General features: G+C 42.4%; 1 protein-coding gene across 1 annotated transcript in view; it reads right to left on the bottom strand.

Moving 5' to 3' along the window:
* Positions 1 to 8,403, bottom strand: part of CLMP (CXADR like membrane protein) — a 40,951-nt gene extending 32,548 nt beyond the window's left edge. Inside the window, exon 1 of the mRNA XM_071576392.1 lies at positions 8,273 to 8,403. Within this exon, the coding sequence (XP_071432493.1) occupies positions 8,273 to 8,300 (28 nt within the window). The 5' untranslated portion in view covers positions 8,301 to 8,403. The remainder of the gene's footprint in view (positions 1 to 8,272) is intronic.
* Between the last annotated feature and the right edge of the window lie 9,154 nt (positions 8,404 to 17,557).

Below are 17,557 nucleotides of genomic sequence, written 5' to 3'. Positions count from 1 at the left end.
AACCCCTGCACTCAGCAGGTCCGGCCCCCTCACAGCCCCATGCAGCACTACATAGGAAATGAAAGGCTTCACTAAGTGTGATTGAAAGCTCTGACACCATCTTAGGACTGTTTTCATGCTCGAGGAGTTTCAAGTAATGCTACGAGAGACGTCTGAAAATTAGGCAGTGCTCCAGCTTCCATTGGCAATTAAGGGTTGCTTCATTTTTTTGAAGGACACAGTGGCTCATGTTCATCTGGGTAAAACACGCTGCACCAAATCCTGGATTTCATGTCCCTAGAAGTCAGTCCAGCTCCCTTGTTTCCCATTTTGAGCACAGTAAGCTGTTGGCTTTCCACAAGCAGCACTTCTGCCTGCTCATATCTTACAAGACCCAGAGAGCATTTAGCAGACATCCACCGCAGCCTCCTGCTGCTGCTCTGAAATGAGTGCTAGTGCCAGTTAATGCCTGGGGAAAATGAAGCAATTTCCTTAATATTCCTCAACAAGGCAGGATCAGCAGCAGGATTCCCAGCACCCTGCCAGACACCAGCCTCAAGTCTTACTTCAGTAGATTTACCCTGGAATTACCCCACCTCAGCAGAGTTCCAGATCTGGTGTGGTACCTTTTCTCTTCAGAGCTTTGGTAAATGATCCTTTGTTCAGAAAAAAAAAAAAGAATAAAAGAAAAAAAAGCCCTGTTGTTGAAGAACATGCCTCCTTTTTCCTCTTGTCTCTGGAATTGTGATTGGAAATAATTGGAAGTGTCACTGGAAGTAATCAGAAGTGACAGTCCCTGGGCTACAAGGCTTTTGCTTCAAGTCTAACGATCCCCCCGCAAAACAAAACCTAAATTTAAACAATGAAGTCATAAAGTGATTTGCCTTCAAGGTTGAAAATCCTGCAATATTTAAAAAAAAAAAGAAAAAGAAAAAAAAAAGAAAAAGAAGCGCCTGACTCTGGTTTAGTTCGATATTCAAGGCTTGCTGTGTTATATGAAAGACATCCCCCTGCACATACAAAGACATCCCATGATTTCTGGCTCTCTACAGCCCTACCCAACAGATAAGGGTCCATATTTGTATTAAACATTCCCATGGCCTTTAAAATTGTATCAATCTTTTAGGGGAAAAACCCAGCCTATGCACTTTGAGCTATGAATCTCAGACAGCACTCAGCTATCCCAAACACTGAAAAACCACCTAATTCCAATATTTTTGGTGAAGCACCAAGGCAACAGAATGGAGTCACTTTTTTCATACTTCCATTCTGAAAAGGCCTCTCAACAGCCCACTTTGTATTTAATGACATCCAGACACTTCAGGGGAAGAATCTCTGCTCAAAAGACGTTACAGCCAAAATACAGCCCACAGGTATATGTTAGATAGAGAAACTAGATTTTTCTTTTTCATAAGTAACTCAGACTTAGCACATACAGCCCAAGACTTCCTTTCTGTGAGCTTTTTCTGGTAACACAGCAGCACTTCACACCAAGAGTGGAGTTTCTCAGTACACTGTCACTGAAAAGCCATTAATACTTGAGTATCTTATTAGAAAATAAGTCCCTCCAGGACCTCAGCTTGAGCAGTTGTAGCTGGTGGATTCTGCTGTTTGCCAATGATCTTCCATCACTTTTTCCACCCACATTTGAGGACCTATTAGGAGGAAAATGGCTTTGAATCAGAAGGTTTTAGACATGTAACAACTGCTACCTCACCCTTAGGCTGTGTGCACCCACCTATGTCTTGGCTTTCTCCTCCTAGATGGGCTTGAAATATTCTCTACCCAATGTGGCCCTGCTGGACTGAATTACCCAAAGTGTTATGCAAGTGTGACCCTTCCCACAAAGCTACAAACACATCAGTGCCCAAATCCAGTCTGGCCATGGTCATCCCTTGCCTCTAACTGTGCACGCTCCATTTCAGAAGCCTTTCCAGGAGAGCAGCCTCCCTTCTGCCAGTGCATGTTATAAACACAAAGGGATTTTCACTGACCTTTTCCTTCCAAAGGCAATTAAACTGCAGGCACTAAGCTGAACTCCAACCTTTCCACCTAGTCAGTCAGTAATGAGTCACACACACTACAGGCTTCATATTCATTTTTCAGCCTCAAAAATGTAACAGTAGCTCCACAGGAGGAGAGACAGCCTCAAAGTATGCTGTAATGTCTATTGATTCTCGTGGGACAGCAAATCTGACACCATGAATCTGGGTCTGCCCCATTAGGGGAAATGCTGAGTTACAACATTTGCCTTTTTAAATTGCCAAATGCTTTCCTGGACATGGAGTGGCAGATGAGGACACCTTCAATGCATCTTGCAGTTACTCAGTCCTCTTTGCAACTTGCTGCAAAGGAAAGTTAGAGCCACTTAATGAATCACAAGAATAAACCAATGTACCAACATGTGGCTGAGGAAAGCCTGGACGTGGTGCTTCGCTGAGCAGGGCAGCACCCAACCTCCTGACATTGCCTAGCTGCTTTTTCTAGGACTGAGACATTTATGGGAAAAAGATCAACTTGATTCTGGGTTGCTAACTCAGTATAGAGCTCCTAGTTTGCGTTGCCTGAGCCTCCTTTGTGTTCTGCACAGGGAAATTCATGTTTTAGGCAAGGGTTGAACCCCTGGCTGGCAGAGGTGGGCTCTTAATCCATCCAGCAATACTGAAGGAGCAGATTAAAGGGATGAGGAACAAACTGGAAGTTCATCCATCATTTCACACACATTCTTCCATGGTTGTGCTTCCTGTATTCTCCACTATCCTCTCATTTGAGTATCTATTCACAGCCCTCACTGACCTGACATCACCCTTGACTTTTTGCTAGGCTGCTTCTGCAAACCAGTCATTTCTAAAAACAGATGAAGAAACAGCTTGAGATGGAAGGGGGAATAAAAAAGAGAGACCAATTCACCTTTTCAACAGGGCACCACCAAGTTCCCTCTGCACCCAGAGCAGCCTCTTTTGAAACATCAGCACACGAGATACACACAATATTGTGTGACATCAGCCAAAGCTTTCCCTCATGTGTGTCAAATACATTACACAAAACACAAACACTAAAGTAGAAGTTGTTAGAAATAAAAGGTATAGTTTGACTAAAGCTGTGGGGAAAAGGCACAGAAAGCAGCTTTCAGCACTCCATTTTATTGGTACTGACACACTCACATTATTTAGTCCAGTGTACCAATGACTTAGACACAAAAGATATTCCAAATGCACTCAAGACTCTCAGAGTGACTGATTGTATTTCTTTTCAGGTAGTTCTGAAAACCCATACAAGTCCCACACTGCAAACCTGCCAAGTTCCCTACAAAGCCCTGTGTTTGCCTTGACGAAAACGGGAGCATTTGTTGTGATCCAGAGAATAAACATCAGGATATCTCCAAGCCACTTGTGCAATGGCATTTCTGGGAAGTTTGTGCTGCTCTTACACAGTGTCCTTCCAAAGTGGGCCAGAGTACCCTACAAAACAGACCACTAATTCTAGGTGGATGGCACAAGGATGGGTACAAAGGCAAAATACCACTTGTTTTCCATGGGAAATTCAGAAAAGTTGCCTTCCCTTCGCTTATTTCCCATAAAATGAATTCATCTTCCCAATTTCAGCTCCATTTTGGCATACTGCTTTTCCTCACTCTGGCAGGTTACTTATTTTTCCCTCTCTTCTTCCTTCAGGGAAATGGGAAAAGCAGAAAGGATAAAAATAAACTGCAAACCAAACTTGTTTCAATGTTAAAAATCCAAACTATTTCATATAGAACAAAGCACTACTAGAGGAAAGCAGAGCATTTTTCATCAAGTGTCTTGACAGAAAATATTTGATGCAAACCATTCCTGTCTTTAGAAGAATTTGAGTGGCTCACAAGGAGAGTTAACCCTGATATTCTGCCAGAAAGCAACACAGTAATCTCTGGCTCCTCTGAATTCCTCCAAATGGATATGTTGCTTCTCTTTATTCCCTTTCCTTGGATATTCCCAGAGTAGTGTTCTAATAAAGAGCTCTTTGCCCTGTCCTAGAAGTAAATTCACACTATTCTAACAGGCTAAATCTTGCATAAAGCTGATGTTTTGTTGACTGTTTTTTGATTTTATGTCATAAACTTTCACAAATTATCAATCACATGATGCTATGCTTGTGCAAAGTCTTTTGAGCTAAATACAGCATCAGGTTACCTGCATTCCTTCAGAACCCAGTGACACAAAGAGGACCTGAAATCCATGCAGCAATACCACAACCCCCCCCAAACAAACAAAAACTACACCCCCCCACCCCCCCACCCCACCCCGATATTTTTTTTGTGCTACACTCCTGAGCCAAGGCTTTGTTTTTGCAAAGTGCTGTGAAAACACAGGGCAAACCCCTTGTCCCACCAAGCTTTTAAGTACACCATAAAACAGCCAAAGGCAAGAGAACCAGACAGAGAAAACTGGAAAATAGCAAGTCTATTAAATACTGTCAATTACCAATGAGAAATTTTGTAAATACCTGGGAAATCAGCAGAAATAAAGATCCAAAAGGTTTGTTTTAAGCAACCTGAACACTGTCAGCTTTTTCCTACATCCAGGCAGAGCATTCCATTAGAAGGTAAAATTCCCTCAGTGAGAGTAGGAGTGTTGGTTTGTTGGTTTCTGTTTTTGGTGTTTTTTTTTTTTTTTATTTTAAATAACATTGCTATGTTTCTTGGCTTTGCTAGGGCTTGGGAGAGTGAGGATTTAGGGAGAAGAATTTCAGAGTGATGTGACAGGACACTGTGCTCTTCCAGCAGGAGAGAGGCCCAGACTCACCCAGCAGAGCACAGCCCCAGGCTGACCTACCGAGCTGCTCCCATATCGGCTCGGTTTCCGCAGCTCCAAGGCTGGTGGATACCTGGGCTGTCAGATCTGATTCCTCACGCCAGCAGACATCGGGAGGATCTGCACCGAAACCTTTCCCCCAGTGCAGTGAGACAATCAGAGTCTGGGTGTTCAGTGCAACCCCCTGGGACAGGGCTGTAAAAGACTCCTGGAGCTCAGAGGGGAAAGGAAAGCTCAGCTGCATCTGCATGTGAGGGATTTCTGATATTGCAGCTGCACCCACTCCAGCAACATGAGTGTAACACCCCAGTTCAACACATCTTGGTCAGATAATCATCACATGCACAGGGGTGGGTGGCCCTTAACACAATTGTGAAGGTTCACAGGCAAGAGCAGGACACCAGAAAGCTGGAGTGCTGATTTAGTCCCAGTGATCTCACCGAGAGCAAGAGTGTTTTTAAAAAAAAAACAATGTTGCAGTGTTTCTTGACTTTTCTGGGGCATAGGACAGCAGGAATTTAGGGAGAAGGATCTCAGAGAGATGTGACAGGGCACGATGCAGAGCAGACCAGTGTAACACCCCAGTTCAAGACATCTTGGTCAGACAACCATCACAAGCAACCCTTGACGTGAACGTAAAGGTTCACTGCCAACAGCAGGACACCAGAAAGCTGAGCAGCTGATTTAGTTTGGCACATCTGCTGCTCTGGGTCCTAAATCAATGAGTTTCTGAAGGGCAGAGCACATGCACGAGCCAGCAAGTGAAGAAAAAGCACATAATACCAGCATCAAAACCATCACCCATATTTGATTACAAAAAATTTAGCTTTTTCCTTGAATGGAAGGCTCATTAAAAATATTCATGATCGACTTGGAGGGGGTGAAAGAAAGCAGAGGAGATTCCCCACTCCTGAAAATTTAGAGCAATTCAGTAAAACTTTTAAAGGAAAGCATTTGCTACTTCTTTACTCACTGTAAAATCGTATTATGAAGCATTATAGTATTATGAAGTATTATAAACATTCTATTATGAAGTTTTCTCCACTCAGAAGTGAAGAATCAGATTTTTCCCGTCAAAGTTTCTGTTTTGATTTTCAAGATCAAATCAATTTTGATTTGCAGTGTGTTACACAAGGAGTTTGAAACAATTTTGACCCTCTGTGCACTGAGATGAGTGAGAATCTGGATGTCAGACACTTATGGGTAGCCACGTTAACATGCCCTACCTTCCACTCATCACTCCTTCCTGACTCATCCACCCAGCCTTTACTGGCAGGTTAAGCTTGGTCATGCTCTTGTCCACACTTAGCAAAGTCTTTCATCTTGTCTTGTTTTAAAAGTCCCCTTAAAAATTTTTCCTCCTGTTTCCTGTCTCCTCACACAGCTGCTCATGTGCCCCAGAGAAGTAAACAGTATAAAAGGACTGTATATATTAACCATGCTCTTGGTATGTTTAATAATGAATCTCCAGACCAGGTAACCTTCCTTTCAAGGCTTCTCCAAACTATTTTCCACTCTAATCTTTCACTTTTACGGATTTTATGCGGTAAAAAGGTATAGAAGTGCCAATGATGACTTCCATTTTGCTGACAGACTTTCTCTAGCTAAAAAATGAGTTTCCACATCCTTCTTGTATTTAGGATGATCTAGGAACAGGGAACCACAATACTTCCTTCCTTTTCCCTGGAACATGCTTCTGATATTGATGAATGAAACTGCACACAGAGCACAAAGACCACAGGACAGGTAAAGCATTGAAACAAAAAGGGCAGTTCAGTGACCAGTGTAGGACCAGGAAACAGAATATTCCAGGTTTTTCTGGTGCTTGTCCAGTGCTTGGACAACTCTCACAGAGAGGCTGAGAAACCTGACCACAGAAGAAAGCATCAGATGTGGAGGACAAAGTGTGTTTTGCTTTGCATCCATGTGTTCCTGTCATAGCAGAGATGCCCAGATGCCAAAGATAAAATGATAAAGCCCATTGTGTTTTATAGGTAAAAGCAGCAAAGGTAAGTTGCCATGACATTACAGCCTTTCTGTGGTAGTTTGTCCCTTTTGCTCCACACATTCACATATGAGAATATTCAGCAGATGAATAGGATCAAAGACTACAGTTCTCCATTGGCAAGGTAAGCAATCTGCCCTTCTGCCTCCCTGATTTCCACAGATCCACTTTCCTGATCATCTCTGCAGAGCTGACCAGCCCAGACACCTCTGACAGGAGCTCAGCCATTCCCAGCCTTGCTGTCTCACCTCCTGGAGTCGCCTTTGAACACCATCTCCACCACAGAGACATAAATGGCCAAAGCAGATGTGCAGGGGGAACAAATCGCTGCCTGAAGATTCTCCTGCACATCCAGGACTCATCCAATTCTTACAGATAAAACCTTGACTAACAGCAATCCCCAGAGCAAACACCTTTCCTACAATTTATTCAGCAGCTCTACAAATGACATGTGTATTTCAGATAACTAAAAACCTCTTCCATACCTGTGAGACTGATTAAACTGGGCTGTCCCTGCAACATTTCTGTAGAGCTGTTCGAAAACCCTGTTCTGCCTGTGCCACATAAATCCATCATCCTGGGGGGTGAAATAACAGACCAGCCCACTTTTTCACACCTGTATCCAGGACACCGGGAGACCTGGAATTGTCAGTGTTTGCCCAGGCGGGACGGATCTGGGGCTGTGTGCCTGGCAGCACCGTGTGGTGAGCGAAGTGGAGACAGGGGCTCACTCATCACATCCCGGTGCCGCTGGAGGTGCGGAAACCCAGGCTGCTTCCGAGTCAGTCTGGGAGACAAGCCCCCTCAGAGACCTCAGGGCTGCAAATTCTTTTCTCCATAGGCTATGTCTTTAATAAACAGCTCATCTGCCTTCCCTCTTCTTGAAGGTCTCCTTCCCCACTCTCCTGTGCTCAATCAGCCTCCACCTCTTTTCTTCCCCTCCTCTCAGCAGCCCTCTTTCTTTCTTTCTTTCTTCCCTTTCCTTGCCCCTTTATGTCCCTTCTTCCATCCTTGTCTCCCCCAACTCCTCCCTCTTGCACTTCAACACATCTGTTTCTAATCCTAACCATCCACTGGAAACAATAACCCCTTTTTATTTGAGAAATCTGGATGCTGAGTGCCCAAGCAAATAAAAAACAGTTACACGAATTTGACACTATGCCTGAAACAAAGACATTTTGTTCACCTTTTTTTGCCAAAGAGGCTCAAGCCCCTCACTAGTTCATCACTGAAAAGCAAATACAAAAAACACACATTCCCAAATGAGTCTGTTTAACCACACATTTTAAAATTAATCCAGATATTAAGAGATTTCTGACTATCAATCTGCTAATAAAGCAACAAGAAAAGCAACAGCATCCAAATGCTACTGAAATTATAGTTTTCCGTGAAAGTTTTTGCTTTACAAACTCCTTTCTTCAGCTCACCAGAAACGAATTTGAGTTACACAGAGGGCACCTGTGGAAGTTTGTTTAAAAAACTAAACAAAACCTACCTAAGAAGAGAATTTGAAGTGCAGACATTCCGTCTCCAAGCAAAAGGGACTTTTCCTCCCTTTTTCTTCCTTTCTCCCAAGGGCGGCAGGCAGACCTGCACAGGGTTCAGAGGAATGCCTCTGGAATGCACTGAGTGTAATTGCATCCATGTGCCAGAAAAATAACCAACTTCACTCTTTCTTCCCTCCTGCTATTCATATCGCTGTCCATATTCCATCCAGATCCGGGGAGAGCTTTCAGGTCTCTGCAGCTGCTGCATCAGGGCCGGGAGTTTGTGGAGGAGAAGAGACACAGGCAGTGCGAGGACTTCACATCCACGGCAACACAGAACAGTTTTGCTTGTCTGGAAAGGAGAGAGGCAGGGGAAAACACTGTGCTCAATGTTCACCACGTGGCTGCATCCCACAAGAGCCCCTCCCTGCCATCAGCTGGGATTAATAGTGAAGACCAGTCATGTGGGTGAGGTGTAGATCATTTCTAGCAGTAAAATGATTTGCCTAGTGTTAAAACAGTTAAGTTTGGAGGCAGTAAAAATCCAGCCTGGAAAAAAACAGTTTCATCACTCAAGGGTTAGACACATACACTTGGAAGAATCACACACACTCCTCATATCATAAACACACACATACACATTAGCTTTGTTCTCTTTTCCAGATAATAAATTGCAGAATTAAAGCTTTCAGTCTTACTGGAATACTTGCTCCATGATTTCTTTTTTTAGTTTCTAGCAGAGAAAACATTTCTTTAAAAAAGTATTGAATTTTGTATTATAGCTTTGCTGTAGCAATGAGAGAGAAAAGACAAGTCAAGTGGAAATTGGTTGTCTGCATTTAGTGACTGCTGTGGGGTGCAACTTATTACTCACTCCCAAAGGGCATTTTTAGGCAGCCTGAAAGACCTTTATGACCCATCTACAGCTTCACCCTAGTGCAGTCAGAAAGGGGGCAAGTTTTAAAAAAATATCTCAGATACTTCTTTCCATACTGAAAGAAATGTCCATCATATACACAGGATGGCAAAAAACATTCACCTATTTTGATGACAAAGGAGACCTTTGGGATACTGAACAAAAATTCTTCCCCTTAGGAACAGTTATGAAACTATTTCTAAACCCTAAGAGAAAGAGTTGCCAGTCTGTGCTTTGGGACATCAGACTCCAGTTTCAAGCTTTCTCCCTCTATGCAATCCCATCTATACATAATTCCTATAGACTTCCCCCACGAAATCAGGGATAGCTGCTGTCTTTCCAGGGATGAAAACAAATCCTGTGCAGAACCAGGAACTGGACTCAATGATCCTTGTGGTCCCCTCCAACTCAGGATATTCTGGTTTTTATGAAATACAGTAAGATTTATGGAGTTCTCAGTGAGGGGCACATTACCTGGAAGTTGAGTGGGAATTTGGTACCTTAACTGTTCATGACAGAGCTTTGCTGACATTTATAGAAAGTCCACAAACACTGCACAAAGTTCAGACCTTAGATTTGGGCTGACATCAAAGAGAATAACATGGATAAAAATTACCCTTCTGCATCCAGTTTCATTAAAGTTTTATTTGCCCCTCCCAGGCTCAGATGGGAACAAGAGCAGCATTTGGCTCCTCCTCTCCGGAACAGCTGTTCTCTCTGTAACACAGCATTTTAAATAGCATATTCATCTAATATGGACTGATGATACAAACCCTCTCATTATGAGGTGAATGTAACAGTTCCTAGGGAGCAGCTCCATCTATCCCATCTACCCTTAAGAGTAGATTCCTTCAGGACTTTTCCCACACACACTAGATCAAACATGCTGCTGGTTTCCCATCCGTGAGAGGATCTGAAAACACCATTGATTTGCAGTGCAAGATATGTATCAATGGAGAAAAGTGCATTTAATCCCTCCCCCAGCCCTGCAGAAGACAGGCAGCACTGAGCTTGTCTCCTTGCATTACAAGTCTGACAGAAGATGTCCCAAGCCCTGCTGCAAATTCCCAGCATCCTGCTCAGCTTTAATAGAATCAATGCATCAGAAACCAAGGGGGAGAGAAGTGTTGTCCCCCTGCGCTCAGTGCCCAGCCTGCACAGGAACCCTCAGAGCTTGGGTGCACAGGGAGGAGGAGGAGGGGGGTGTGGAGGATGGAGGAGGAGGCCATGCATGCAAAATCTCCTCTCCATCATCTCAGCCAAGTCATTCCACAGCTTCCACATTCCCTCCAGCCTCTTCAGGCAGCTCCTCAGAGCTACAGGGGACAGTAGGGATTCTCCCTCTGGTGTTTGGGGTGGCAGGGGCACCTCACTTGTTTGTGTAGCAGCTCCAGGGAGGGCTGTGGGAGCACAAATGCACTCACCAGCACGTCCTCTCAAGACCTTTGCTCGTGTCTTTGGGGGAACAGCTCCTACCCGCAGCACATTTGTTTTTCCAGAAGGGTCAAATTCTTCCAAGCAGGCTTGGGAACGTTTCACCTGGTGCTACACAATCACAGCAGAGGTATCATGCACTTCTCAACAGGGAGAGGAGTGAAACAGGAACTGATATTTGAGATGATAAACATTAAAGGAAAATGTTTCATCAAACACCTTAATAATTGTGTGTCCCAGTTTCCTGTACTGCTGGTGACAGACACCAACTTTTAAGTCTGGAGTAGATTTTAACTAAAACACCTGTATACAAAAATCTGTAGAAGCCCTGATGGGCCACTGACCACTTTTTTGAGGTCTTTCCTGGTGTTGTCCCCTCTTCAGCCCCTTGACATTTGGATGATAAATCCTCTCAGAAAACACACTCTTTTAAACCTTAAATCTTAACAAACCCTACATCCCACAAGCCTGCCCAACACCCCTTAACTTGGTCTTATATCTCTTCTAGGAGAAGGCCATGGGGCACCCTTTCTCTAATATCTACTGTTTGCTTTTTTTTTTCATTTTGTGTATCAGGTTGTTCCTTTCACCTTCCTCGTCCTCCCTGAGCTGGAGCTGTCCCCCAGTGCTGCAGAACTGTCTTCAACACTCAGCAGTCCTGAACATGCTCAGCAGAAGTAGCTCTAATGCTGCCACCACCAAACATACCCAGAAACTCTATTTTGTTTCAGAATTGCTATCACACAGCAGTAACACAGCTTTGTGCTGATTCTTTATTAATCCTGTTCTTCAAAACTCCCTATATAAACTCATCTCACACAGTTTAAATGATTTGAGCAGCTTATTGATATATGAAGTAGAAAAACACAGTTCATTCTTCAGGAGAGCTCTAGGAGAACTTTGAATCTCTAGAGCAAAACCACTCACTCTTCTGTTTCTGGTTTTGCAACTGAAAAAAAACCCCAAACCCACAAGATTACAATGAAAAACCAAACAATACAAATAAACCAATCACTCAACAGATATATACTCAAAACAGGCAACAAAAATGTTAGGGGAGAAAAATCAAACCCTTCACACAGATTCCTTTTCACAATAAGCCACTGGAGGAAAGGCTGCTTTTTTTCTGTATTGAGACCCAGACACTGCCCTGTAAATGAGTTGTTGTTTAAGAAGCTCTCATCTCTCAAGGAGGCTTCAATTATTGATCATAAAAGCACTATTAGTAATTTAGTATCAGTAAAAAGTCTCAGTTCAATGAGACTCCACAATCATAGTGTTGGTAAATGCATTTGAAGAAGAAACCAACAACTAAAAAGCTCCTTAAAGCTTCAGTCCACACTGCTTGTTACTGCAACATTTATTTTTATTTGTTTTATGGGAAAACACACAACTTTTTTTAGCAGCTGTGCTTCCTGTGTGAGCCTGTAATTCTACTCAGTGCAGTGAAGGCAAATAGTTCCTCATGCACAGCAACAGGGCTTTTAATCTACTAACTTTATGCTGATGCTACAAAAACAAAATTCTACCCATGCTGTTATTGATTTTATACAGAAGCCAAACCAGGTCAAAACCTACAATGTTTATTTTTCATTGTCATAAAAAGCTTTAAATACTTTTATAATACAAGACCTTTGTTTTCAACTAAAAACTCCAACAATTCCCTGCCTCCCCCAAAGAAATTATCACCAATTAGTCCCAAAAATGGACAAAAACTTCACAACCAAACAATAATTTCTCTTTACCTTCCGATTTCAGGACTCCACTAATGGAAAAAATATAAAAGCAACACCCAAACACTCACAAATGCTGAGTTTTATTCTGTTTCCTCAGAAAAACCTGCCAATCAAACTTCATTCCTTAATTTCTCAGCTGTGAGACTGGAAAATTGGCAAAAATAAAGATTTCCTGTGTATCATAGGTGTGAAGCATAAGAGAGATCACAGGGACAGAGGTGTACAGTGCCTGAGATCAAAGAGGGAGGGTCAGAACACAGCTTAAAAGTCAGGGGAGAAGGATGAGTGCTTCCTTACGTGGCAAAGTTATGGTAGAAAATGGTAGAAAACAATTAATGGCTTGTAGTTTTGAAGATTTTAATTTTTAATTAAATTTGTTTTTAATGTATGTATAATAATGATAGAAAATGTTGGAGGAAAACCTGAATAAACCAACTGGGAAGAAATATTTATGTAAAAATTATGGCCGGGAAAATGATGATTTGTTTGCTGCTTTTACTGTAAGGTAAGTAAAAATCTTGGGGGTTTAATAGTTTAGAATAACTTTAAATTAAAATGTGTGCAGGTTTTATGCATTGTGGAAGGATTTGAGCACATGAACTTAATTTTGTCATGAGTAAAATGTAGGAAAACACAGAAAGATGCTGGAGAAGGATTGAACAAGGTTGCTGTCTTGCTGTAGATTTCTGCTGGAGAAGCTTTGAGGCTGTTGAAGCTCTTAATGTGGGAAGAGAAGTATGAAGTCCATTTTTAAAATGACTTTTCCCTCCCCAGCATGTTACTCCCCCTTCCACCAAGCCCATGAGGTGGCTTTGTTACTAAAAGAATGAGTTTAGGAATTATTTCATAATCCAGTAACCATCAGTCAAATGCAACCCCCAAGCTTTTTTTCAAGATGGAAAGTACATTTTTCATGGCTTGTAAATGCCGAATTTTCCCCTTAAACCAACAGTTCTGCATTTGTAGAGCACCTACTGCCAACACAGAGCTCAGAGAGGCTCTTCAATGCTTCTGTAAATCAAATAACATTCATCCACCCTCTGAGGGACAGGATGAGACACAAAGCCTTACTTCTATATATATTTATTTTATTTTTTATTTTTATGTTATCAACAACAACCATCTGGACTCTAGTTTAATAAACCTCTATCTGCCATGCCCCAGAACTTTCATCCTGTTGCCCAATCTCCTCTCCAGCCCTAATTTTTCTAACAATGACATCAACAGAAACACCATCACTTTCATTGGGTTTGACATATGCCTCAATATTTAATGACTGCAATAGACCACTGCCTTCCATCTTCATGTCCCTTGTTACAAGTCTGAAACTTTTTTCCCATTTCACCTCCGAACGATAAATATGGTCCACTCTTCTTTTAAAATGCTGTGGCCAGCAATTGTTAAGAAATGTTGCATTTCCATTTACCTCAGGGATACACGTATTTCTCCTTGGCAAAATAACCACAGTAACACTTTTCCCTCTGTCACAGTAGCAGTTTGACAACGTCAATATCCACAAACCACAATACTGCAGGTATCTAATGTAAATAAAATTGTACCCAGTATGAACCACTAAATAAGGAGCAAAGTTAGAAGCATTCTCCATGTAGGATATAGAAGGAAGTAGCACATCTAATAATGATGGAAAATTCACACGCAGACACATCCCATGTTATCCAGTCTTAACTCCCAAGCAGTCCAACCATGCTGATGCCACCTTTGAATCAACCACAGCTTCGAAATCCTCAGATGATACAAAGCTGAGATCAAATTTGATTAAAATCAATCCTTGTCTTTACCTTTGAGCACAAAGAGCAAGTGATTCCTACTTAGGTGGTTCCTTCATTGATACTACACTAACAGGAAAAAAGAATGTATCTCTAATTAACAAAGTGCCAGATAAGTAGAAATAATAAATTGCCTTATTTTATTTAACCTTCATTGGATATTCATAGCCAGGTTGAACAATTCCTGATGTTTTCTACTCAACAATCGTGAGTTTCTGCTGCTAAAGATCATTCTGCCCTTCCCTGAGACCACTGTAATCAATGTGACAGAGGAGAATCTGAAACAAGGTGACATTTTCTACTTCACTGTGCAAAACACAAAGTAGGAGTAGGTTGCATTCCCAAACAACCAACAATCCAAGCACCTTAGCAAATGAAGGGGAAAATGCACAGAGGAATCCCAGGCACTGCATGTGGGGTGTTTGCACACATGTGGGTGGCAGGAGCCCTCTGAAAGGTGGTAGATATGCCTTCCTGCCAGAGGAATGACAAAAACAGGCCCAAAATTCACTCACACTTTTCCCATATTTATCGAGTTTCTATTCTTCAAACATTAAAATCACAAAGCACATGAAAGGCTTCCCTAATCTCACATCCTTGCTCTGAAATCAAGGCAGGCTGTGAACACTTCCAACTCCCATTTCTCATGCCCATCATTTTTTCCAGTTTGAAAGTAGGTTAGAAAAGAGTCCCCAGACAGGCCAAAACCCAGATGTGGACCATCTTTCCCCCCCAAGAATTACCTGTCCTTACTCATCATATGCCAGGGTGCACACTCAGAGCAGAAGTCAGCTAATGGCAAGACACACACTGGAAAACAGCAGGTTCTAGGTCTGTCCTCTGGCCAAACTTATAAAGCAGGGCAGTAAAGCAACATAGGAGAAGACCTTTCCCTTTGACCTAAGTTAGAGGGTTAACTCACAACAACTGGGCATTCTAATTAAAACAAGGAACAGAACCAAACAATATTCTCAGCTCATACTGGCCAGCCTGAAATTTATGCCATGTTAACGGGTGGCTTTCACTGCAATGCTCAAATTTGTGATCTGTTCTATAAAAGTTCTGGAAGATTAAAGCAATTTCACCTCTCTTACCTTTTGCTAAAACAACCCAGCTCCTTTGGAAAGGAGGCAAAGGTGTTTGGTTCCAACGACACATCCCGATTGTTCGTGCAACGTTCCTCCACCTGCCCCCACAACTTTAAAAAATCACATCCACTAACCAAGATTCCACCACAGAGCTGCAGAGGACAGCAATGTTGACAGGCATCTGCCCAGTTAGGGGCACTAATCCTAACAGAGCATGGTCTGTGAATCATTCACTAAGCGGCATTTTCCTTTCCTTTTGGCAGTTAGACATTGAAAAAACCACAGTATCTCTCAGACGATCTGTAACAATCTGCATATCTGGCTGAAACATTTTTTTCCTTTTAACAGGCTTTTAGGTATGCTCGGTAGGGTGTGGAACTTCTTTATTCAGGCACCAAGGGACACTTCCTAAAAAGTCCATGCAGTCAGAAGCACAGAGGCCCAAAAGGCTCAGGAAGCATCACGGAACGAAATTCTTAAGGTGCACACACCGCCTTAAGTTCACATGGCAACACTGACATCACACTTTTGATCAGCAGATGAGAAATTTGAGTTAATCCCTTGTCTTCCTCCTCTATTGCATAACTGCTACAACCCCCTTGCTTCCCTTTAGACATCCAACCATTCCACTGTAGCAAGGTCATGTCAAATCTGCTGCCAGATTATTTTGAGGAGTGGATCGGTTGAGGGCCGCAGAGCCATCAATTTGGAGCTTTAAATGAACACCCACTTTCAAGACAGAGCATCAGTCAACAGAACAAGAACCTTGACCTTGATCAAGCAGAGGTGACTATTTTATAGCATATGATTCTCCAAGGTGAGGAATAATTGCTGCTTCATCACTCCACCCTCCATCTCAAAATTTCAATTCCGGCAAAACCTTCACTTGAAAGAAACTCAATAAAATACATGAGAGGGAAAGGACCTGCACAAACACAGATGATACCATGACATATATTATTGTTTGCAGAGGAAGAAATTGTCTCAGCACAAGGACACACCCAGGTCCCACCATTGGCCACACCTCTCAGCAGATGTTTAAAAGCACAGCAGCTTTTGTGCAACTTTCCTCTGCCCACCTGGTTCAGCAGAGTAACTGTGGGTGGAACCCAAAAGAACACTCTCACTTCAGCTCTCCTTCCCTTCTGAAACTCAGAGAATTAATAATTTCAGTTATTCTGTCAAGTGAGCAAAATCCACTTGCCAAACAAGAGGTGGTGGTGCAGGAAAAGTCAATTGTAGAAATATTGAGGTTGGGAAAGATGTCCGAGATCCTCCAGTCCAACTTTTGGCCAAACACCACCTTGTCAACTAGAGCACAGCACCAAGTGCCACATCTCGTCATCAGTTCCACATCCAGTCATCAGTTCCACATCCAATCTAAGTCAAAACAACCAACTAACTACGTGGGACAGTAAAATTGGCTCCAAAAATACAAATGGAAATACCCTTTTTTCTGAAAGGCCAAGTTCACTTCTATTTAAACCCTGCACTCATGTCAGCATGGGGGCCTGTTCCATCTATTAGCAAAACCAAAAATATCCCTCTTTATGAATTATAGCATATCAGTGATCGTGTCCTCCTTTTCCCCAAAAATGAACCTCTTGGTGAATTATCTCACTGTTTTTCTTCTCACCATGAAGGAAGCGATAGAGCTCCATGCGCACAATGTACAATGCCAGAACTCCCTTCCACTGGGTCCAGCCCACCCAGCAACCCCCCGGCAGAGACAGCGGGGCACTATTCCTACAATTTATCTTCCCAAGAGGTCTTTTTATCATCTCCCAGACATTTTATTTTGTCTTCAGTTCCAAACAGACATACAGTGTACTTAGGAAAGATATTTACATTTTGAAAGCATTTCCATTAACTGGCTTCCCACCCCCCCCCCTTCACTTTTAGAAGGTCAGTTGTAAATAATTCAGAAATACATACTGAAAAAGCACACAAAGCTCAACTTTTTTACATACAGTGGAGTTAAAGCACCAATTCCTGTCAAGAGAGACTCTCAGATGTGGCAATCTGTGTGCTGTTACTTGCAGCATGTAAGTCTATTTCAGCACACGAATGATGCAGCGCTAAGCGCAGAAACACACGAGGTACTTCAAGGAATTCAGTTGCAGCAATGCACAGGAATACTTTATCCTGGAACACAAGCAGAGGTTGATAACTCATTTTATCTAAATACAGAATTCTAACTATAACTTAGCATACAATAACTCATTTAGAAGTCCAGGATTGTTTATTCTTTCTGAAATTCCACAGGAGCCCTGGCATGGGGCTCTGGATTAAACACTGAGCCATATACTTGTATGAAACAGCACCCAGTCAC

This window comes from Pithys albifrons, chromosome 23 (assembly GCF_047495875.1).
Source record: "Pithys albifrons albifrons isolate INPA30051 chromosome 23, PitAlb_v1, whole genome shotgun sequence".
Lineage (NCBI taxonomy): Eukaryota > Metazoa > Chordata > Aves > Passeriformes > Thamnophilidae > Pithys > Pithys albifrons.
This window is presented reverse-complemented; position numbering and strand designations above follow the sequence as displayed.